The 24,813-nt window shown below is 42.4% G+C and overlaps 1 protein-coding gene across 1 annotated transcript in view; it reads left to right on the top strand.

Moving 5' to 3' along the window:
• The window catches only part of fhod3b (formin homology 2 domain containing 3b), a 130,562-nt gene that overhangs the window by 101,341 nt on the left and 4,408 nt on the right, over positions 1-24,813 (top strand). The window contains exons 11-22 of the mRNA XM_029246040.1: positions 5,944-6,063; positions 7,118-7,252; positions 8,069-8,119; positions 11,110-11,300; positions 12,818-13,243; positions 13,949-14,847; positions 18,840-18,998; positions 20,062-20,244; positions 20,720-20,839; positions 21,501-21,662; positions 22,744-22,934; positions 23,453-23,645. Of these exons, the coding sequence (XP_029101873.1) occupies positions 5,944-6,063; positions 7,118-7,252; positions 8,069-8,119; positions 11,110-11,300; positions 12,818-13,243; positions 13,949-14,847; positions 18,840-18,998; positions 20,062-20,244; positions 20,720-20,839; positions 21,501-21,662; positions 22,744-22,934; positions 23,453-23,645 (2,830 nt within the window). The remainder of the gene's footprint in view (positions 1-5,943; positions 6,064-7,117; positions 7,253-8,068; positions 8,120-11,109; positions 11,301-12,817; positions 13,244-13,948; positions 14,848-18,839; positions 18,999-20,061; positions 20,245-20,719; positions 20,840-21,500; positions 21,663-22,743; positions 22,935-23,452; positions 23,646-24,813) is intronic.

Genomic DNA, 24,813 nt, shown 5'->3' with positions numbered 1-24,813 from the left:
GTACAAATTATTTAAAATTGGCTTTGTCTTGTTCACACTCTTTTTTTAAATGTTCTTTATATCACCTAACTATCTAAAAGAAGGGGGGTGCGGTGGCGCAGTGGGTTGGACCGCAGTCCTCCTCTCCGGTGGGTCTGGGGTTCGAGTCCTGCTTGGGGTGCCTTGTGATGGACTGGCGTCCCGTCCTGGGTGTGTCCCCTTCCCCCTCCGGCCTTACGCCCTGTGTTGCCGGGTAGGCTCCGGTTCCCCGTGACCCCGTATGGGACAAGCAGTTCTGAAAATGTGTGTGTGTGTGTATCTAAAAGAATTCATTTTCATTAAAAACATCTGAATTATAAATTTGTCTTGGATTGAAAAAAAAAAAAAACAGCTGAAGTTAAGTAAAAATTAAAATGTGTCCGTAATTAGGTAGCAAAAATAAAGAAACTTTCTGGAAAGGGCTTGAGGTATTTCCATTAAGAATTGTTTACATATTTGTGTAAATTGTTGGAAAAAAACTGAATTATTTTGTTTAAATTGCCAGAATTGAAAACAGCTGTGGTTTATTGTAAAATTTATACTACTTATTATTGGATTTGTGGTTATATGTCTGTTGTTTAGAGAATCACTGAAGAAGGTATGAAACTGAAGGACAGCACTAATTATGCTGAAGAGTTTGGTTCTTTGGGGTCTTAGAAAAAAAGTTAAGGAAAAGTGCATTGTTCTTGGTTTTGGCCATGGAGAATTTGCTTTTGTGAAAATAATAGAAAGTCCCCAGGAAGACTGGTTGTGAAAGCAGCCTTGAGTAAGTGGATGCATTTTGACAATCTGTCAGTGAAAGACATTCTTTATTGTGGACTTCTGCAAATGGGCCATAGCAGCCTTGAGAATGGAGACTGACCTTGTTTGGTAGCCCCACAATCCCATGTAGACACCAGATGCATTAACTGCATGGGTTAGATAGATGAATGATGGATGAGTAGGCCTTTTGTGATGACTAAGTGAATACTTAGAAGTAGTTAAGTGTAATAGTTGTACTGGTGCAGAACTTTTCCATGAATTGCCTCCAGTGTCTTGTTTTACTTGTGATCAGTTGTGTACATTCAAATGCCATCAACTTGAAACAAGCATCAGTTTATTTGGGAGCTTGGTCAAGGCGGTTTCCTGAGCTGTTATTTCGTCATTATTTTAATTCTGAGCTTGTTGTTGTTTTTATTTTTTTTATTTATTTTTACTTTTATTCATTTTCAGCCAGAAACTCAGATGAAGATTTAATAGCGTATTTTCTGTTTTTTGAGTCTACCACCTATATCAGCAAGAAAACGTTTCCCCCACTGCCACATGTAAATCAATTTTTATGATAGGCTGTTGTCTAAGGGTTGTTATGGCTGTACATTTTAATGACTGAAGTATAGACTTTATATCCTAATGGCAATGAAGTCTGATATATTTAGCACTTTAAATTTGTGACTAATTTCAATCACACAAACAGATTCAATGTTTTATGTCTTGATGTTCATGTCTTGTCTGCTGTTTGTTTCCATTTTGTCTTTGTGTAATTCCTCCTCTCCTTTTTGCCTGCTGCCTACGTCCACACAACATTCTGCCCTTTGACCCCTCCTTATTGCACAGAGAGGAGGAGGGTGAGGAGGAGGATGAGGAAGAGGAAGGGCCTTCAGATTCAGATAGCACTACTAAGGAGGGGGAGGAAGAGCCCCTGTCAGAGGGGGTTGCCAGGTACTTTAGGAAAGTAGGTCCCACCTAAGTGAAACCCTCCCTCCTAGCACATTTGTCCCCCTTTACGCTCCTGTCTTTGCAGCATGTTTGTTTGTGTCCTATTCACCTGTCCTTTCGTTGTGTCCCTCTCTTAGTCACCTGTTTTCGCATTATGTTTGTCCCTCTCTTTTCCACCTACCCTTTGAGCAGGTTTCTATAATCGCAAGTCTACACCTTATTTGCTGCAATCCATCATAACAAGAAATTATCCAATATTACAGAAACAGATATTTCTGAGCACTGAAACCTGGCAAAATTATCAGTTTAGAGCTGTTTTTAGGGGCCTATGATGGAACTTCTCGATTGTAAATTATTCTAACCTTTCATATAGAGGTCCTCACAGAGAGTTATGAGTACTGTATCATCAACTGCAAAATGTGTGTTAACAGTAAAAATGTTTTATATGTAGCTACATTATTATGTAGGTACATAATTACAAGGAACTGCAGCAAGTAGACTTTCATATTAGTTAATAACTGATTTGGAATTGAGAGCCTCTGATGATTTGTGCAGAATTCAGCATAAGACTTCTTTAACAGCTTTCTGTTCTTTGACTAAGCTAAGACCCTACTTTTGCAGTGCAAGTACAAAGTTCAGCCAATAAGGTATATTCTGTTTGAGGGAGGAGTCTTTGTTGAGAGCCCCGCCCATGCTGTACGGTCAATTGGAGTCAAAGGCTTCTATCTTGATCGCTGTGAACTGTACTGTAACTTAGATTGGCAGTTCTTTTTGTGATATAACAATAACACAACAATGCCAAACTGACATCAGTTTTTTCCTTACATATTTCATATTTGTGTCAGCTCCTTGGAAGATTTCTTCTGTTGAGATAGTAGACATTTTTCATCCTAAGTGAAAAATGATCTTGGGAAATATGATATCCTTTGCTTTTCAAAAGGTAATGACTCGGATATGTATTGTACAGTTCTTTGCTATTATTATTTTATGTTAACATTTGTATTTTTTTATATGCATTGACCATACTTGTAGTCTTATGATGATCACTTAATGTCATTACTCAAAAAACAGGAACAGCACAAATTTTCAAAGACACACTAGTGACTTTGAAACCTAACAATCATGATCTTTTTAATTATGGATCTCTGACATATTGATGTGTCATATGGACTTAATTTGAAATTCATGTTTAGTGTCATGGGTGAAAATTTGTTGTTTTATTGTTAAGAACTAACACCAGGTGACCGCTGAGCCATTCATGTTTGCAATCCACAATACTTATCATCTGAGTCATGATCTTCCAGAGTTTATACACTTTCTGTGTCTGTTTTACATCATCTTCTTCCTTCTTTCTATCCTCCTCTTCTTCCATTCCAGTGGTGTGATGCTTGTGACCCCAGCAGTAAACATCAAAACTGAGGCTGTTAGCTCAAGTTTGCCCTGTAACTGCCCAACCAACATGATCCCAGAGCTAAATGCAAAAAAAGGAACTGTCAGCTTCTGTGTGTTTTTTTGCAATGAGGTCATATTAGAAATAATTTCCCCTAGTCTCCTGCTTTTTGTGCTATTTTTGTTTGACATGGTGCCTTTCTTACTGCTGAAAGAATTGCCGTTATTATTTAGAACCAGAGGGATTTCAAAGGTATTCCTTCAAGTCTACTGTTATCAAGAGAAAACACTCCATCCAAAAATCACAAAATTTGCCTTTTATTGTGAAAAACACACTTTTATATAAAAAAAGTGTTGCCTTAGCAGTTATGTAAAGAACTGATATTTAAATTTAATGCATATAAAGTTGACTTTTCTTGTTGAAAACAAGAAAGCCTCGAACCCTTATGTATGATAGTTGATTTTGAATGAACAAGATACAAAATATCTGACTTCTAACTAAAAGTTAGCCTTGCTTTATTATGGTCTTGTCGTGGTCTTTCCGCCCTCAAAGAACAACGGAGGAAGTTCTCTGAAAACTGCTTCCTGTTCTGTCTTTGTGGATGTTATTTCAGACACTTGAGTGGCTACATTTTTTTTTTTTACAGAATTGCTAGTACAATGTGAAATCTTCTGTTCATTAACATTTGTGGTCTGCTTGGCTTCATGATGGATTTGATAGCTTTTAATGTGCTCTAATGACTTGAGTCTAAGCCTCAGAGTTGGTTTGTAAGTCTCCGGCAGATTGATTGTGTACAGAAGGAAGGGTTTATGTGAGGGTATTATTTTAAGAGCCAAATGTGTCTGTGTTGTTTTTAGGAGAGGTCCATGAATGGTTGAGTCCGCAAGCAAGCAGTTCCTCTTCCTGGCTAACTTATTTTCTGTGGGTCTGATGATCAACACTTTTGCATTTGTCACCTAAACTTTATAGACTATGGATCTTTAAGTAACATGAAGATAAGTCTCTGTAACATAGCGTATTTATTTGAGCAAAGTGGAAATGCCATAGGGTTAGCTAGACAATGGCAAAGGGATCATTTATTTCTCAACTTGTACTTACAGCAGCAGTCAAAAGAGTGAGTACTCCTGAAAAACCTGGGCAGTATATTTATGGGACAAAGTGGACAGGAGAGTGAAAGCAAACCAGCACAAGTGTCCTGTATCTCTTGAGAACTGCTGCAGAGGGTCTGGGAAGACATCAAATTTTTAAAGTTTTTTTAAATTTTTTAATTTTTTTAGACTCACATGTAGACTCACACTTTGGACCAGCACTGTATGTCACCTAGTTCTGACCTTCTGTGGCTTAGCAGAATTCCCAAAGATAACTTCAGCTCTACAAGTATGGTATGCCAGTGCACCAGATCAAAAATCAGAGAGGAGCATTTTGGAAGTTATTGTATCAGATAATAGTCTCCATTCAACACATCACACAGTATAGGAGTGCAGCAGAGGCTTGGGAAATTTCCACTTGGATCCCTTCATTTCTCTTCTTAGCTTCTAAGAAAAAGGCAAAATATGTTCAAACCTCAGATCTGCACTCCAGTTTTAAATGAGGCAGCAGATGTGTGGGTTGGGATGATAATAATTACAGAAGTGTGTTGGTCGTTGGATCTATTCTTTGTTCCTAATTGCTTAACCTCCTTCCTCCTCCATGCCCTCCAAACTGTTGTCTTTTATATTTATGTTTATGAGTTTGTGCGGCTCTTTATTCCACTGTAGCATAGTTCATCTCCCAGCTGACTGACATGCCTGTTTCCATTTTTTCCCACTTCCTACTTCCATCCGCTCACCCCCTGCAGAAACACAGATGTGTTTCACTCTCAAAATATAATGCTGCAAAATACAATTCAGCTACAGTTTTTTATAGTCCTGGCAGGTAAAGCCCACAAGATATATAATGGTTGAGTTGAATTTTGGCACATTTCTTCTTTGCACCCCTTTACCAATGCATGCAGTGGGCTGGCTGCAGGTGAAATAAGTTCACTGAGCTGCCTGGGTTAGCAGTGCCTGCACTAGATTCCATCCCAAAAGCAGAAAATGATCTAAACTTTGCTTTTAAATTTGTCGTCTCCTCAAAATCATAAAGAAAATTGTTGTGCATTGCGTATGTCTGTTGTTCACTTTGAAAATAGATATGGAGACCTGCAGCAGACATTAGGAATGCTTCAACAATACAGCAGCCACAGAGCACATGACTTTTTACTGTAAAAAGAGGTTTGCTGAGATGTGGGTTTAAGTCTTAATAAATTAACAGAAAATCACAACATGCATGGTGCTTTGGTCTTGCTGGGGGACATTTCAGAAAAGCCCCACGTACCGTCTCCAGGCCCTGGCTACTTGATGCACGGAAAGCACCAGCTGTGCAAAAGGCAGAACAAAGGCAGGGCTATTTGCACCAAGGTCAGCTCTTTGCTGGCAACACCGGTTGACGTAAAAAGGATAAAATGACACAAAATCCACTTAGTAGTCCGGCAGCTCGCATATATGGACAAAAATAGCCCTCTGGCTATAACAGGCTTTCCACCTGCAGTTCTCATTGGGTGGGACACCTGGGTGTGCTTGGTCTCATTGTCATCCTGAGCCCTGAGCTGAGCAAATCAGACTAACCACCTTCCTCAAGGGTACTCTTCCAGAGCTGCTTCAGGAGCTATAAACGTTAGTTTTCAAGTTACAGATTTGTGCCTTTAACCACTGTGCCCCTTGCTGTACCCAGTCCATTGTGGAATTTCAGGCTTCATGCCGATGTGTGTCCTGCTGTCTACTGTCCACTGTCAATGTGTATTGCACCTCTCTTTTTAACAGGAACTGTGGACACGGGAGCCTCTATTCTAGCCAATCCCACACCAGCATCAGCGCCCCATCCACACCCATCAGCCGCTATTGTGCTGCACTCTCCCCTCCAGCGGAACCCAAAGCAGACAGGTTAGCACTTATCCAGGAAACTCCTCTGGCTGTTGAAATGGTGACATTCTAGAAGAACTATGTGAGAACAGTTAATTGTTCAAAGTTCACTAAGATGGGCAGCACGGTGGCACAGCAAGTAGTGCTACTGTGCCACAGTACTTGGGTAGTGCAAGAAGACAGGGGTTCGATCCCTGCTCAGTCTGTGTGGAGTTTGCATGTTCTCCCTGTGTCTGTGTGGGTTTCCTCTGGGTGCTCTGGTTTCCTCCCACAGTCCAAAGACATGCTGTTCAGGTTCCCCCACAGTGTGTGAGTGACAAAGTGTGTGTGTTCAACTGATGTATGGATGAGTGACCCAGTGTAAGTAGTGTATCTAGCAATGTAAGTTACCATGGTGAATAAGGTGTGTGGGCTGATAACACTACATAGAGTTCATTGGAAGGTGCTTTGGAGAAAGGTGTCTGCTAAATAAATAAATGTATGTAAGGTAATGTTTAAAAAAACAAAAAAATTTCCTGCCCTGAGGAAATCAGAAAGCAAAAATATCAAACTAAATTAAAGGTTAAAAAATTACTTTTAAGAACTATTGAGTTTCTCCCAGATGTTTTGAAATAAGGTTTTTAATTATGTGATATCCCAAGGTTCTTACGTGGCTGCAGATTTCCTACGCTAGAGTTCAAAAACTGAAACATTAAATTCTATAAACACGGATCTCTTGACAGAGTTTGCTGTACTCCATTCGGAGCTTCCCTCAAGGCTTGCTTTATTCCAGAATCTCCCACACAACAGCCTAGTTTTAACAGCATTTGTAAAACATAATCTAAGAATATCCAGCTATTCCCAGTATTAGACACTGTAGAAAAAAAAAAATTTATGCTAGAAAAACGATTTTGTCTCTTTCTTAAAGAGAGGGATAAAGTCAGCTGAGGTTAAAACAATAAAATCTCTGATGTTCTGGAATTGCTTCAGCGTTCCTGTGGTTGAAGTGATTGCCGTTGACTCATTGTTGCTATTATAGTACTGAAAGGGTGTTTTTTCTCATCTCTGCTTCCTGTCCTGTTGTGGGGGTCCACAGACCAGCCCTCGGGAGTTTGTTGGCATCGTCATACCGGCAGCATCAAGAGTCGCTGGCTGCAGAACGGGAGAGACGGCGCATTGAGAGAGAGGAGCGCTTGCTCAGGATTGAGCGTGAAGAGAGGGCTCGCTTCAAGTGAGTGTTATGTCAATGGAACAGGGGGTGAAATCAATGCATCCATGCATTCATCCATCCATCCACCCACCCATCCATCCATCCATCCACCCACCCATCCATCCATCCATCCATCCATCCATCCATCCATCCATCCATCCATCCATTATCAATAACTGCTTCTCCAATGCAGGGTTGTGGTGGTTCACAGTCTAGTGGATGACATGCCATAGGAACACCTACATCGAATCTAGTGTGCCTTAGTCTTACAAGTCTTGTGCTGCTGTTTACCACTGTATTACTGAAATTTTTGCCTTAAACACAAAGCCAAGCAGACTTTCTAATATTTCCCATAGAATTATTAAACCAAGGGAGGAGCACTGAAGGAAAACCACATCCATAACACACTCAGAATGCAAAAAATCAGGAAGCCCCTTATTTTCCACAATTAAGCAGTCAGAAGGCTTAGAACCCAAGCTCCATGTAAACATGCTGGTGGTGAGAAATGCTGGAAACCCTGTAGTGTGCAAAGAGTTGTGAGGTGTTCTTGACTCATTATGGTCAAAGGCAAAGAGAGGAGAAACCCTGGCAGGAAGAATTAACGGGCGCTCTTGCTGGCCATATAAAGCCGCGCTCTGGATGCAGCCCTGGCCCCCGTCATGGCTCTGTCGTTGTTCGAAAAAACACTCCCTGGGTTTAGCAGTGACTAATTAAATTGGCAGATATGATGCATTATTGAAATTGCTGTAACTTCAGCAGCTGTCACCATTTTCAAGGCACCTCACCTGGCTGCATATACGTATATTAAACCCTCACCTGTCTGTTTTTTATGTTCAGCCGGGACTATGTTGACAGAAGGGAGGAGGCCAGACAAGCTCGTGAGGAGAGGTACGTCTAACTGCAGTGATGCTGTGCTGTTCAGTGGCTTCTGCTGTTCCCTTGCCTGCAGTATGTTCCACTTCTCTGTAAATGTCTGGGTCAGAATGGTCTAGGGTATTGTACCTGATACCTTCTCAAAGAAACAATGGCAAAACAATGCAAATCACTCATGAATAAAGTTTGTCTATGATCGCTGATTACACACACACACACACACACACACACACTGATTATTTATGTATAATATCTATATTATTTTCTGTGATTTATTTCTACGTGCACCTGCACTGAAAAGATAGCCAAAAGCTGATTTGATCATTACAATATTTGTCCAAACTGTTGGTAAACTATTTTTGCGTCTTGTGCAAGTGTCACATTACATCTCCATTTATGAGTCTGCAGTACTTTTCGTGATGCACGTAAAACGCTGAAATATTTGATCTGACGATTTACTCTCAGTAGCACTGTGATATCCAGTGTTAAGTGTTATTTGAAGGAAAATAGTTTCTTTTTCAAACGTCTTTGACTAAACAGTCATACTATGATATTTCTTAACACTTTTAATTAGAAACGACCACATTCTGCACAGACATGTATGAAAGGTGCGCTCAGCCTGCTCTGTTTGTTCAGTTGGTTTAGCTGATCCTCAACAGAGAGCAACGTTAGTGACTCTGACTTGAAATTTGGCCTTATAATTGTTTTCAGGTGACAAATATGCTGTAGCTTTCCAAAGCTATTTCCTCTCTGGGAAAGAAAAGAGGCCAGCTGACTTTCTGTAAATCACACAACTCTTTGTGTAAACTCAGCACACTGTGTAGTGTAGGGTTGACCGGGAACTCCAGAACAGTGACCTCACCTTCCACGAGCTTCGTACCACTGATTTCTGTCAGTTAAAACTCACGGGTGTACTCTGTTTACTGTCAGTGGCACTCTGCTGCGTTTCTCCTGGACGTGAAGATCCTCAGCAGACATACGTAAGCCATCAAGCAATTTCAAAAACTTGCTGTTTGAGCCTTAATTGCCAAAAATATGACCGGCGTGGCCTTCTTAGAATGAGCAGAGTACAGTCAGCTAATAGCACAATAGGTTCTAAGCTACTGAGCGATTTAAGTATATTAAGGAATGTAGAAGCAATTACTCATGATTTCTGTGTAACTGATCAAAATGTAAAGACAGCAATTTACTCCCCCGCAGCAGGGAATACACTTTTGTGCAGGGAATAGACAACAGATGTCGAGTCCATTGGGATCAAAAAAATTGCAGCTCTGCATTATTTATGGGTACCGGGGACTTGCGAGGCATGTAATACATTAAGACGTTTCACAGAAACACACCAAGGTGTGTAATTGACTTTGCACATGAACCAGATAATACTGACGTATATGCCTAGTGAAGAATGCAAAATAGCTTTGTGTTGCTCTATATCTGTGTGTGCTTTCTCAAGCACGTGGTTCACTCATGGGTCATGCATGATGGGTCATTTTAGTTTCAGCTGGTTTGCGATAAATATCTAATACAATACCGTTGCCTAAATGTTTAAATTAAACTATACAATAAGATAAAATTTAAGACCTAACAGATGAAATGGCATGCTTGACAAGGGACATCTGGGAAATAATTCATACCCCACTTTGTTTTATGTAAAAAGCATAATGCAAGGTACAGAAAATGGCAATGGTTACTTTCCCTGTTGAAGTTTTATTACATTATTTCCTTTTAAAATATGATCTGGGGATCGACATCTGAAAGGTCTCAGAACACTGGATATGCTGGCCAGATTGAAATGCAGGCCTTGAGTTGCACTGGACAAATAAAAAGGACATTAGCACTTTTTTTAAATAAGAGTATTGTGTAGTTTTTTTTTTTTTTTTTTTTTATATGAAGAGCTATGGGAATGGGACTTTCTCCTTCCTGGAAGGGATACAGAGCACAGCAGATTTATACCGTTTACAGCACATCTTGAAAACGTTCAGGCTGATTTACCTCAGAGGTTCAGACGTCGCCCTGAATGGCCAAACGGGCTTTAATATTTTGTCTGTTGATGATGGCTTTATAGAGAACTGTAGGGGCTGTAGGAAGCTAGACAGCAGAATTTTTGAAAGGGCTACAAATGCACTACTAACACTACTAGTGTGATACTAATGTGATAATCATATTTGCTTAGAATTAAAAAATGTTGATCAAACCACTGAGGTTTCTGAGCTGACTGGATATTTAATTTACACCTGTGACCATGTTTTCTTTGAACCATGCACGGTATAAAGGAGTAGATGTCCTCAGACATACAGATGATTGTCTGTGGAAATAAATGGGCTCCTTCTCTGTCTTACATTAACCTTCTATTTTCAACAGAGAATGTAGCGCTTAAGGACATGGACTTGTGTAGGTTGTTGGTTCAAGCCCCATTCTCTTCTCTCACTGTAGAACGTTTGAGCAACATACTTACCCTGAATAACTCCAGTAAGAATACGTTACTGAATACATTACACCAGGGGCACAGTGGCACAGTGAGTAGTGCTGCTGTCTCACAGCACCTGGGTGGTGTGAGAGAACATGGGTTCAATCCCTGCTCAGTCTGTGTGGAGTTTGCATGTTCTCCCCGTGTCTGCGTGGGTTTCTTCCGGGTGCTCTGGTTTCTTCCCACAGTCCAAAGACATGCTGTTCAGGTCCCCCCTAGTGTGTGAGTGTCACAGAGAGAGTGCGTTTCACTGGTGTATGGATGAGTGACCCAGTGTAAGTAGTGTATCTAGCAGTGTAAGTCACCATGGTGAATAAGGTGTGTGGGCTCATAACACTACATGGAGTTCATTGTAAGTTGCTTTGGAGAAAAGTGTCTGCTAAGTGAATAAATGTGTAAATGACTGTAAAATATCTTGGACCAACATGACGGTTAAAAGTAATAATTGTTTACTGTATATATCTTTTGAGAACAGCACTGTCTAAGCATCCAGTTAGTGTAATTAATTTGGTAACTGAACTAATCCTTCTTCTCTGGGTAGGTACAGACAGGTGGAGAAGCTGGCTGGGGAGGAATACGAGAAGGAACGCTCACGAACGGCTCCAAGGGGTCGCAGCGAACTGACCCTGAACCTGAGTCCACCCCCCTCCAGCTCGGCGTCATCCCGCTGCAGCACCCCATCCTCTGCAAATTCCCAGCAAGACGTCTTTTCGGATCTGCCACCGGCACCAGGTAAAACACAGTACTTGATTCTCCAGCGTCACAAAACTGATGCCATGCCACCTGTACATCAGGTTTCCCTGCAGTGCGCTCTGCAGGTAAGCAAAAAGGCAATGGCTCAGTCAAGTGAGAAATTGTTAAATTATTTTAAAAGGCAGTGGTAAGTCGAAAAAGCCATAAAAAACTGTTTTTCGGGCAGCTGTGACTAAGATAAAGCAGCTAATCATTAACAAATTTTGAACCTTTGCTTGAAGTTTCCGTTTTCCATTTTCACTTTTTCACGGTGAAAAAAAGTCTTTTTTCTTTGCTAGTCTTGTTTTGCTCATCACTTTGGCCGGGAAATAGAAGCCGGCGCTGTAGTTATGGCAGGACGCGCACTAGCGATGATGCCGCATTGGCTTTTTCCGCTCAGTCCCAGCTATCCACATTCTTGTTTCAGTTTGTAAAGTGCATTTCAGTATCTGCGAACTGTCAGCAGATCTGCCTGATATCTGCTGCAAACAGCAGAGTGTGATAAAGAAAAGGAGCCTGCCAAACCGAGGTGGAAACCCGTCATTATAGAAGGCAAGCATTTAAAAGTAGCAGAAGAAATGAGAGGTAGCGTATCCATGTCACGTCACTGGATCTGTCATGAGCACTCTGCAGATGACCAGATAGTAACTGAAGCTCTGAGTCTCACCACACGTTGCAGATTCTTTGCGAAATTTACCGTGGTCCTTGTGTTCCGCTCAAAATTACAGTTAAGCAGGACCGAAAGAAGACAGCAACACGAGCTTTTATCTGCCAGGTTTTTCCAGTGTTTCAACTCATCTGTCAGAAAAGGCAGCGCCACTCTTGAACAGTCCCGCGGTTATAAAAAGTTGTAATTAGATATAGATAAACACGGGTGTTTACTTTGGCTCGGCTGCGGGTAAAATGTCTTAATGAGCTTTGTGCCAATTTGATGACAAAGTGGAAAGTTTTCGGCTCCGGACGTCGGGCAGATAGAAGCCACAGCCGCCGCGACTTGTCTGCGATTGCTGCGTGGATCGGGCTGTGGTTGGGGAGGGCGTCTCCTCCACGAGATGAGGTTTCACCCATCATCCTCCGGCTTCCCGGCTGTGGGAACGATGCGGAGGGTGGAGGAGGTGCCTCGGAGCTCGGCGGTGCCTCGGAGGCAGGAGCGAGGTGCTGCCGGGAGGTGTGAAAACAATCCGGAGTTTCATATGAGAAACATTTTTAAACACCTTTTGCCATGGAAGGCATCCTCATTTTCATGCTTATCTTTCAGAGAAAGACCCAGATGTATTCACTATAAATAACTCTCGACTGATAATAATTAGTATTATCGTTACCTGAGGAATGAGCCACTCTGTTTAACCTAACCTCGCAAAGGGGCCTAAAATTAGGGTTTGACCTCTTTTCTGTTGAAGCACTGCAGCAGACCGCTCTGGTAGGCCTACACGTGTGCTTCTACAGTATGTTCTCATTCCAAACACATGCTTCTGTGACATGGTACATTTTCATTTATTGCTGCTGTTCCTTTTCAGCGATGGTCAGTGAACCGGCCCTTTCGCTAGGCGATTCCACCTCCAGAACCGGTTCAGAACCAGAGCCAGAGGCAGAGCTTCCAGAACCTTCTGCTGAACCGGCGGGAGATGAAGGACTGCACGAGAGGGACGTGGTTGTTGAGGTTGACCTCAAACCATTAGGTGAGCGGACGGCTGCTGTAGAGCAGGATGGGAGGGAAGAGGATGCGGTACAGCGCGCACGTGAAACGCAAGTGGAAGTGGAGTCGGGACCCGAGCAGGCCGCGGAGCGGGAAGCCGAGGATGTCGCCACCCTGAGTGAGAAGGAGAGGCAGAACGAGGAGCTGAATGAGAAGGACAACTGTTCGGCCTCCAGCATTTCGTCCACCAGCAGCACTCTGGAACGGGAGGAGAAGGAGGAAAAACTCACCTGTGAAAATGAACCAGGTGAGCGAGGTGTTGCTGACCTTCACAGGGTAACCAGAAGAATGAATGATCTCGGTAGACTCATTTCTAGAAAAAAATCAGCGAGTCTGAGGTGATGAAAGAAAAAATAGCTACTCCAAATTATGACCTGGGATGTATGATTGTACCTACATTATATAATGATAATAATAATATTTTAATAATAATAATGCTAGCTGCTCCAAAATTAACATACAGAATTTTACAAATGTGTCCGGTTAGTCTATTTTATCCATTGATCCCAAATCAACTATCGATTGTCCAGAGCAGGGTCACAGTGGTCCAGAGCTTATCCCAGAAGCAGAGGGCATGACTCAGGATGTATCCTGGATAGGATACCAGTCCATACAGGGCAATTAAACACACGCACATACAGACACTACAGTTTATTTAGAGTCACCGGTTCACCTGTAACACACATCTTTGGACTTTGGGAGGAAACTGGAATATATGGAGGAAACCCACATGAAAACACGTGGAGAACATGTAAATCCCACACAGACTGAGTTAGATTTGCACTCAGGAGCTGTGAGGCAGCAACATTATCCACTGCAATAAGAAGCCTCATACTATGATTTATTAAAAGCAGTAATACTGAAAGCTTAGTAGTAATGTTAGCCTGGAGGTGTGAATTCCATAAGAATCAGTAGGTACTAAAGCTGTTTCTGTGTTTCTGTGTGACTCCAGGCCAGTGGACACCGTGCATGAGAGATGTGGATGTAAATGAACAGTGCAGTAAGATCCTCAATGGGAAGCTCTTCATGCTGGATATGTTGTACGCACAGAACAAACCTCCAGTGGAGGGTGAGGAGAAGGAGGGCAGCGAGGGCAGTGAGGGGAAGGAGACTGAGAGCCAGGACTTGTCCGTGACCAGTCTAGCCAGCAGGATCTCAACGTTGGAAGCCAGCCGCCAGGCCTGTGAGGAGAACGTGAAGAAGATTGACCTGGAGCAACTGGACAACCAGGGCAGCGTGCGAGCAGTGGCTGAAAAGTTTGGGGACCTGATGAAGGGCATGGTGTCACCACCAGAAGCCGACGTGCCAGAAAGGCAGCAGCTTCCATCAGATAGACCCATCAAGAAGGAGTCTGACTACATCTGGGACCAGCTGATGGCGAGTCCCCGGCAGCTCCGCATCAAGGACATGGACTTCACTGACTTGGCCGACGAAGATGACGTAGACATCCTGGATGTGGACAATGTAATGGGTTCGGGAGACCCAGCTCCACCTCCGCCCCCACCTCCCTGCCTCAGCTCCTTGCCACCTCCTCCACCCCTGTTTGGGTGTCCTCCACCCCCTCCTGTTCCTGGCCTTATGCCACCACCCCCACCCTTCTCAGCACCTGCCCTGCCCCCACAGCCCCACCTAGGCTCTCCACAGTTGGGGCGGGGCGAGCCACCCACCTTCTTGAAGAAGAAGAAGACTATTCGGTTGTTCTGGAACGAGGTTCGGCCCGTGGAATGGCCTTATCGCAGCCACAAGAGGTGTAAGGAGTCCCTGTGGTCAAAACTGGAGCCAGTCAAGGTGGACACCAGCAGACTGGAGCACCTCTTTGAAAGCAAGTCCAAGGAGCTTCCTGTGACCAAGGTAACTTTTCAAAGGCTTAAAGGATATTACTGTAAAATCATAGTCTGGTCTTCAGTGCACTTTATTCTTGACAGTTATGAGCAGATGAGTCTCTTTATTGATTTCTTCCCTATGACAGTGTCATCCACTCCCTCCTCTCTGTTTTTATGTATGATTTTATTTGTTTTCTTTGGTCAGACTGGGACTCCTCCGCAGTAAAGGAATTCAACTGTAACTTGACGGTACTGGATTTGGAATTCTGGTCATGAGAATATGGTCATTAAAGTGTCTGCAACATGTGCAATGCAAACTGATTTATAGCAAGACAGAACGTTGGTTTACTGTTGGAGTAATGAAGACATTTGAGTGGTGCTCACTAAGCTGGTGCTCTTGGCCTTCAATTTATGTACTTAGGGATGATTAGCGCCACCTAGGGGTAACCCTCCAACATTTCAGACAGATTCATTTAGGGGCAGCGCAAGACCCTCTGATGTGAATTTACTGAACTGTAACCGCTTGCAAGGAGGGAACTGCTTTTTCACTGCGAATCTTAAGTTAAGGCGGCTCATATGATAGGAATGAAATTCACAAATGAGATTAATTACTGTGGCCTCTTCCCTTCTCCACTGGTGTGTCAACAACCAGCTATTAGTCATGATTTTCTTGTTGGATTTCTTTTCTTTTTGATTGATTTGAACTATTATTGCGACATTTTCTGTGTTCTTTTTGATAATAATGACAATAATTTCATTATTGTTCAAGTTTACTTTAGACTCTAATCCTTGGGTAATGTTCAACTTCTTTCAGCCCATCTTCTCTCTAGTTAACTGCACATAGATACTAGAAATAAAACAAAAAAAACTGATAAGCGGTATAAGTTGACACACTGATGGAAATGACATAGATTCATAACTGCTTTTTTGTATATTTAGAGAACCTGAATCCATCAATCTCTTACATGCTCATAGGTTCAACAGTTGCTGGAAGATTTAAGTTATACTTAATCATTTTACATAAAATGAAAATATCCTCCCTATTACTGTGGGAAAGTTTGTGTTGTGTTTCCCAATACCCTGGAGATGTGACTTAATCATGTTGCAGTTCGGGGAAAAGCAGGCCCCTGCCTTCCTCAACTCGAAATCCACAACAGCTGGGTCCCACGTGGCCCCTGAGGTGAGCTGAGCTGGGACAGGGAAGCAAGAGCGGTCACCAGGGTTGCAGTGACCAGCACAGCAGTATACACACATATATAAGAAAGGAAAGCACTTTGCAGTTAAATTATGAAGCACATCTTTATAAGATGATATGGGGTAGAAAGTTTAGTGCACAGCCTAAATTTTATGTCAGTATGAAAGGTCACTATATGTTATTAATTCTATAATTTTTCTTTAATATTAGAGGCAAGCTAAAAGCTTTCAGGAAATTCTGGGAAAAAAAATAAATAAATGCAGGTGGTAAAATCATGTAAACTGCAGCTGCATTGTTACACTCAGTATGTTTTCTATTAGCCTCTGTGTGTAAAAGAACCTAATTTCAGGTGAACATAAATTCAAAAGATGTTTTTCTTAATGATTGGTGTGTTTTCAAATTTAACCAGAGACTGTTCCATCATACCTGGAATTTGAATTACTGTCCTGATCAAAGAATCTTGATCGTCCTTATACCGATAAAACTCAACAGTAGTGTAGCTTTATGGTTTGTATATCAACTTTATGGTATCGGTATTTCTTCTTATATCCCCCAAATAAGTTTGCCTCTTCACAGCTGTTGTCAATTTTAGCCAGTTTCTAACCCTACAACCACCCCGGGCTTTGAAACGTAGTAAACATGACTCTCCCGCACCCCATGGTTGAGAAATAGTCCTCAATAAAACACAATTAAAAAAATAGTGCAGAAAATGTTGAGGTGCAGGTGCATATTACATTGTGGAAGTATTTATAGTAATTATGGTTTTTATTCATATTGCAGGAAGTGAAATCCTTGTTAGTTGCCCACATCAAAGACATTCTGTTCCCGTTCACTTCAGTGTGAGAAAGTCCTTCTCCTGAACTGATTTCCTCCGGTTTGAGTCTAAAGATAAAATTTGTAGTCATTCAGATGTTGCCATTTTGCTTCAAGGAGCACTGCATATTATTATCCCATTATTATCATCATAGACTTGGCGTTAATGAAGTTCCTCCAGGAATTAGTGCAGGCTTCTCTCCTTGTGTTCCTGTCAACAGGAAGGGAAAAGACAGGGTGTAAATACTCCCATTGTGGTTTGATTAAAGTAGAGAGATTAACATCAGCAGATGCATGTAACAACACCGTGCCAGAAAAACACAGCGTCGAACTCACATCCACTCTAAAACCGAGAGCATACCTTTTTAACTTTGTAGTGGCGTATTTGATATACTTATACAGCCAAATTTATCTGTGCGTTATCTAAATATGGTGAGAACATCTGGACTGGCCTCCCTCCCTCAGAACTGCTGTATCCCTTCCTCTACCAAAGAAGGGTCTCAAAACCCATTTCTTTCAATCCCTTCTCCCTCCTGATCTCCAACAAAATTTTGCCTCACATCATCTACCATGACCATTTATGTACTGTATTTGTTGTCTGACCCTCAGCGAATCATCAAAATATGGCATTGAACACACAGGCTGTGCTTTGATAATTCTGTCTGTATCTAGAGCTCTACATCCGTTATTGAGTGCACGTTTGTTTGCTCTGAGCTCTGTGATGCTTTGGAGGAAAGCATGTGCTTAATGAATAAAGGTAAATTGTATTGTAAATTGTCAGTTGTATAGACACTGTAATATCATTTTAATCTCTTGTTGCTTTCCTGGAGTGGAATGTATTACAAGTGGGCAGCAAGACCTGAGACCGTTGATATAGTGCTTAGGACAACAAGGCAGGCAGCATTGCTACAGCACGTTGTGGCCACCGGTCGAACAGTCATTTATCAAATCCTCAGGCAAGCAAAACAGTCGAGCTGAAACCCATGAATCTGCAGCAGAGACTGCTGGAAGATTAGCGAATCTCACCCTCGCTGGGTACCCAGCATTTTCTGCCTTTTTTGGTCTTGATACTGCTCAACTATGCCACTGCAGATTCCCTCTGCTTTTTGGCATATTTTTTTAACATGAGCTAAAATGTACGTTTGGGGGCACGGTGGTGCAGCGGGTTTGCCTGGGTCCTGCTCTCTGTTGGGTCTGGGGTTCGAGTCTTGCTTGGGGTGCCTTGTGATGGACTGGCGTCCCATCTTGGGTGTCCCTTCCCCCTCCAGCCTTGTGGCCTGTGTTGCTGGGTTAGGCTCTGGCTTGCCATGACCCCACTTGGGACAAATGGCTTGTGTGTGTGTGTGTGAAATGTACATTTACATTTATTTGTTTAGCAGACATTTTTCTCCAAAGCAGCGATATTTCTTGAAAAACAATACAACAGTGTACTTCACCAACAGAAGGAGAATTTTGGATGCAGGCACGTGATTCTTGTGTGCTGTCAGTTTAGCTCATACTACAGTATATACCAGGATACTTTATGTGAATAGCTTTGTATAATTTTTTTTGTTGCAGATGGATGCTTAAATATTCCTTTGATATTTCTATATAATGGGGGTGCGGTGGCGCAGTGGGTTGGACCACAGTCCTGCTGTCCGGTGGGTCTGGGGTTCAAGTCCCGCTTGGGGTGCCTTGTGACGGACTGGCGTCCCGTCCTGGGTGTGTTCCCTCCTCCTCTGGCCTTACGCCCCTGTGTTCCCGGGTAGGCTCCGGTTCCCTGTGACCCCGTATGGGACAAGCGGTTCTGAAAATGTGTGTGTGTGTGTGTGTGTGTGTGTGTGTGTGTATTTTTATATAGCTCAGTGAAGAATGATTGTTGATAATGTTGATATCATTATTGGTTCATTATCAAACGTGAAGAATTACTATTCATTATGGGGATTAAAACTGTTCGCACTCACACTCTGTTGTGTAAAATGTGATGACTTGAGTCAATACTTTTTTTCGCTCTCTTTGCTCACATCTCCCAGAAAACAGCAGCTGATGGCAAGCGCCAGGAAATCATTGTTCTGGACTCCAAGAGGAGCAATGCCATCAACATTGGGCTCACTGTATTGCCACCTCCACGCACCATCAAAACGGCCATCCTCAACTTCGACGAGTATGCACTCAACAAGGAGGGCATTGAGGTGAGAGCGAAGGGGTGGGAAACGCCATTTGTGACATCCTCTCAGGAGGAGCGTACTACAACAACAACAACAAGTGAGCTTGATCCGTTTGCCGTGTCCTGCTATTGAACAAGGTGCTCATATAGTTAGTCATATTGTCTCAGTTTACTGTATCTAAAACACAGTAATACGCTTTGCACATCTGTGGTTAATATTTTACACGCAACATTTACTGCACTATTCCTGGCAAACAAAACCATTTTATATATATTGTGTATTTTGAAACTGTGCATTAGAAGTGATGGCATTTGATCCTGATACTGCTTTCATGTTATTTGACCCTTGATGGTTTAACTGCTGTACTAAATAACTCGTTTGCCTTTCGTTTTCCAGCATTTAAACTCTCGTTCAGAAGGCTCGCTCTAAGCTTGGATCAAGTTCTTCTAAACCAGAAGCCAGTAATGATGAAAAACATCTAGAGTTAATGACATTAGACTATTACTTTGTTTATTAATACATTACTCCAAGTTTCATTCCCGCACAAGACTTTTTTCAAAACGTAATAGTTAACATTTTTGTAAGCTGTGCTATTTTTCATGAAAACATTCACACTGTTGTGTCTGCACATGCAGCTGACCCACCTACTCCATAAACCAAAACCGTTCCAGATGTCAGGCTAGATTCGTAGACTTTAAACGCAGTTCCCTCTTGATTGGAAACTCTTGACCTTTAATTTTCTTCCACAGATGTACACAGATCATTTTTATTGAACAATCTGGATAATTTAATTTCAAAGCCATACTTTATAGAGAGAGAAAAAAAAACTGTTCTGGCTTAATAAAGTTTTATTTTTTGTGGATTCTCTTCATCCCATTTTTAACATTCAAATTATAGGTAGGTCTGGATTAGTTCATAGAGATATTTTCTCCAAGGTCCTGACTCAGGAGAACAAGAACCAGTACACCTACCAATTAAACTTGTATTCTTTATTTAAAATTGCGGTTCCAGTTCCGATGGATGTTAGGATTCCTACCCACCCGCTTCGCCTTGGTGTTCATCCACCCTCCTTCTGTCTTCTTTATAGAAAATCCTGACCATGATCCCCACAGAGGAGGAGAAACAGAAGATCCAGGAAGCTCAGCTGGCGAACCCAGACGTGCCGTTGGGCAGCGCCGAGCAGTTCCTCCTCACATTGTCCTCCATCAGCGAGCTGTCTGCCCGGCTGCAGCTCTGGGCCTTCAAGATGGACTACGAGGTTATGGAAAAGGTCAGAGCAACCTTCCCGCATGCTCCCCTCTTTACATAACCTGCCATTTTATTGCAGCAAAAACCGAGGCAATATACAAATAACAATAGTGCATCCTCTGAAACGCCTGTGTTTTTATGTACTAGAAATTTATCACTGACCTCCTCCAAAATTTTTTCATTTAAACCTGCTAAATATTTATCCTTAAAATCCTTGGCAAAAGGAACTACCAACAGTGTAATTGCTCCAGGATGCAAACACTCGGGAGGTGTATTTTAGTAGTTTACAAGGAATAACACTTTGTGCTAAAGAAGAAGCTGCATAATTAGAGGCATGTTTGTTTGCTCTTTAATATGGCCACACTGGCTAAAGACCAGAGCTTTACTCAAATGTTTGCAGATGTAGACAGCTATAAAAAATGCACAGCTGAGGTGCACCTGTTCAGTGTTTGTCCCAAACAAACAAGCCGTGCCCCGCTCCGTTCCGCCCCCTGCAGGAAGTGGCCGAGCCCTTGCAGGACCTGAAGGAAGGGATGGACCAGCTGGAGAAGAACAAGACACTGCGGTACATCCTGTCCACGCTGCTCGCCATTGGCAACTTCCTCAACGGCTCCAGTGTGAGTAACACGCCTGCAGTCCATTTATCGGTCACAGAGGATGGGGAGAGAGCAGGGTGGAACACAATGCAGGATGGAGTATCAGAAAGGAGTAAGCACCACTTGTGAGAACTGTCCACCTGCTTTGTGAAATATTGGAACTCTGAAAGGAGTAACGGTTATAAGGTGTCTTTGGCTGATCACAAGAGAATCCCTTTGGAAAATGGAGGAAGAAAAGTCAACAGCCTGAGGAATTGACTTTGAATTGGCAATTAACTCAAAAATTGTGTAAGGCTTCAATGACATAATCAAAAGCTAAAATAATGCTTGCTTGGCTGTATATGCATTTACCATATAAGAGCAAAAGCATTGACAGTAAAACTGACAAAAGGAAATGAACTGAAATAAACTAAAGCTCTTCAGTTATATACAGGAAGACTACAGTCGAGTAATTATGTGACCATTTAAGGCAACTGATCGTGGAGTATCAAAGTTTATTTAAGTGCATCTTAGCAAAAGGGGTGAATGCTCATATAATCAGTTACACTATCTGTGATCTTAGATGCAGATTATATTGTGTTGTTCATTGCTGTGAATTAAAAATAGGCAGAATACTTTTCTGCAGCCACTAAATGCCTGTAATAGGTTTCTTGTATATGTGTCTCTGTGTTTCTCTTTTCAGGCTAAAGGTTTTGAGCTAAGCTATCTGGAGAAGGTTCCGGAAGTAAAGGACACAGTGCACAAGCAGTCCCTACTACACCATGCATGTAGTATTGTGGTAGAGAATTTCCCTGACAGCTCAGACCTCTACTCTGAAATCGGGGCTATCACACGGTCAGCCAAGGTACTACTACCTGCAGAACTGGACTGCGTAACTGCATGCGGCAAGATTAGGACATATTAATTCTCTCATTAAAGTAAAGGAAATAAATTGCGTTTACGTATCTGTTGTACTGGAAATATAAGCTGGTTTGTGCACTAGAACTGATCCAGTTGCATGTAGTCCTTCTGTGTTAGAACTCTACCAAAAATGGATATTATCTGGGTTCAGATCCCAGCTTGCACTGTAGTATCCTTGATCAAGGTACTTACCCCGAATTACTTCAGTAAAAATTACCCTGATGTATGAAATGTATAAAACCCTCCGGTAAAATCATTGAAAGTAACTTGGTCTACAAAGTTAACACTGTATGTCATCTTGCTCAGATAAATAAATAAATACGTAGAAAAGTGGAAACTGCTGGGAAACAAGTATCATACAAACTCACACAGAGGCTGAAATTAAAATGTGTAGTGGATCCAACACTTGGTAAACATGCTGGCCTCTGCAACCTTATTGCATGTTGTTCACAATGACTTTTTGCGGCTTTCCTTCACCCTACGGAAACTGTTCCCTTAAAAATGTGTCTATTTTAAATGTAGATCACTTCCTAAAATGGAATTTACTTGCTACCAAGACTGGCACTCATTAGCTCTAATAATTCTCAAAGGCACACTCTTTTATTGTCTTTCCTTCTTGTTACCGTGGCCAGCTGTGCCTGCCAGCTCAGCGCTGTCCAAGAGGGTCTTTAGACTTGGCTGTAGGCAGCTTTCCTTGCGTTGGCCTGGTGCCTGATGGTGATGAAGGTGCCAGTATAACGGTACCTCTCCTGCCAAGCGTTTGGCTTCTAAAAGGGGCTGTTGTGCCCGCCAGCAGGGATGTCCCACCAGCCTAAACCCCTAGTACCTCTTTTTCCATCGGAATAATGTGAGTTAGGCAAGCCTCAGCTGGCTGATGTCGCAAGCCAGACTCGGAGTATAGGGTCCAGGCTGCGCTTTGGATGAGCACAGTGACTGGTTTAATATTTCAGTACCACCGTGCTCCTGTTTTCTGTCAAACACAGGTACTGTAGTGCAGATCCATTTTCTCGTTTTGTTTTTTCCAGGTGGACTTCGACCAACTTCAGGAGAGCCTGTGTCAGATGGAGAAGAAGTGCAAAGCATCATGGGATCACTTGAAGGTCATCACCAAGCACGAGATGAAGCCAGCACTGAAACAGAAGATGTCAGAGTTTTTGAAGGACTGTGCAGAGAGAATCATTATTCTGAAGATTGTACATCGTAGAATAATCAACAGGTGTGTTTTGGAGTGAATTTTAACCTAAATGACCTGTCAATATGTTTTCAGTGTAGAAATACCTCTAAGTGGCAAGAAGTACGTGTTTTAGATTTTTCTATACATTTTAACCATTTTACATGTTTAACTAAGAATGTCCAGTTACAATTGTCAACAAGCCCTTGAGACTAGTGCAGGGTCATAGTGGTCTAGAGCCTATTTCAGAAACATAAGGTATGAAACAGGGTACATGTTGCACAGGGCACCAATCCAGATTCCATACAGTCTGAGCCAAACCCACATACACAGAGCTCTGAGGCACCAGCACCACCCACTGAACCACTTTGCTACCCATAATTTTATCTTGGTGCAAGGCAAATTGTCGTAGTTTCACCTGTTCTACAGCTAAATATTTTACTGTAGCAACTGAGGTAAAGTCATGTTCATTCATCATGCTGAAGAATAGTTCCGGGACTTAAACTGTCAACCTTCAGACTGCAAGAACATTCCCAACCGCATACAAAATGTTTGGTCTGCAGGTTCCATGCCTTCCTGCTGTTCCTGGGCCACCCTCCATACACTGTGCGGGAGGTGAGCATCCATCGCTTCTGCAAGACCGTGAGCGAGTTTGCCCTGGAGTACCGAACGACGCGCGAACGAGTCCTGCAGCAGAGGCAGAAGAGGGCCAGCCACCGCGAGAGGAACAAGACTCGTGGCAAGATGATCACAGATGTGAGTGTTCCGTTTCTCCTTCATGACTGCATCAGCATCCTACAAAGATCTGAATGGTTGTTTGGCTTGGATGCTTGCCACCAAGAGACCCACAGTACTAGGTTATCCCCAGAGGAAGACTGCCAGTTCATAAGAGGCTATTACATGAGATCTCCTTCAGATGGCCCTCTGTGCTGTAACGGGAGGTCTCAAAGGCCCCAGGAAGTGAGACACAGTTCATTAATTAAGGGTCACCTGGAAAGGTCCTAGTGACCTGCCGTCAAGTGCTACATGGAAAGAACAGGCAACAGCCCAGGGAAGCTCTGTCTGCATACCATCTGTCACCCTTTTCTAAGTCAAGGTGGTCTGTCTCCATGGCTGTAATACAAGACTTGGAGACATATTCAAGATGAGAGTGCCGGATATATGATGCATATTTTATACTTGTCAGGCTTATTATTTATGCTGGCTTCGAACTTGGTGTGTTTCTTTTACAGACACTGTGATGCGCTGTTTGCATTTTTTTTTTTGTGAACCAGCCACACACACAGTAAACATTTCTCAGCTGTTCGCTCTTTTCTCTGACCACCTGAAGTGTCCTGTTTGGATTCCTTCTCTCCCAAAGACAAAGAATTTCTACTCCTCTGTCTCTGTTGTCTTTCTGAGCTAGATATCAAGTCTGAGCAAAATCAAGATCCATCATCTGTAAACCGTAAACTGGGTTGCTTTGAACTGACAGCATTCTGACAGTAAACATGAAGATCATGTTTGTTTTGTCTGTTTAGGGAAATTTTTTGTTTTGTTTGATTTAATCTTGAGAATGAATCCAGTCCAGATATTCGGGGGGGGCATGGCCTAGGGAACTCCACAAAAACCATACAAATAAGCATTCAAGGACAGGAAAGAAGAGCCATCTCTTGTCTCAGTGCCACTTTTCCACTTTCCGCTCATTTCACGAGTTGGGTCACAAACCATGCTGTTAGCCAGCAGTTTAATTTAACAATTTAATTTTCCAGAAAAAAAAAACTGCTGATGCATATCATTATGATGAACATATCTGCTATGACACTGGATCTGGCGCTATTATAAAGGGATGCTGTTGGGTTCTTGGGCCTTCGGTAGTTCAAGAATGCTTCAGGCATCTGTCTGTTTTGATTATCACTTTCATGTCAAGCACAGACTGAAGTGT

The sequence above is a fragment of the Scleropages formosus genome, chromosome 18, assembly GCF_900964775.1.
Source record: "Scleropages formosus chromosome 18, fSclFor1.1, whole genome shotgun sequence".
NCBI lineage: Eukaryota > Metazoa > Chordata > Actinopteri > Osteoglossiformes > Osteoglossidae > Scleropages > Scleropages formosus.
This window is presented reverse-complemented; position numbering and strand designations above follow the sequence as displayed.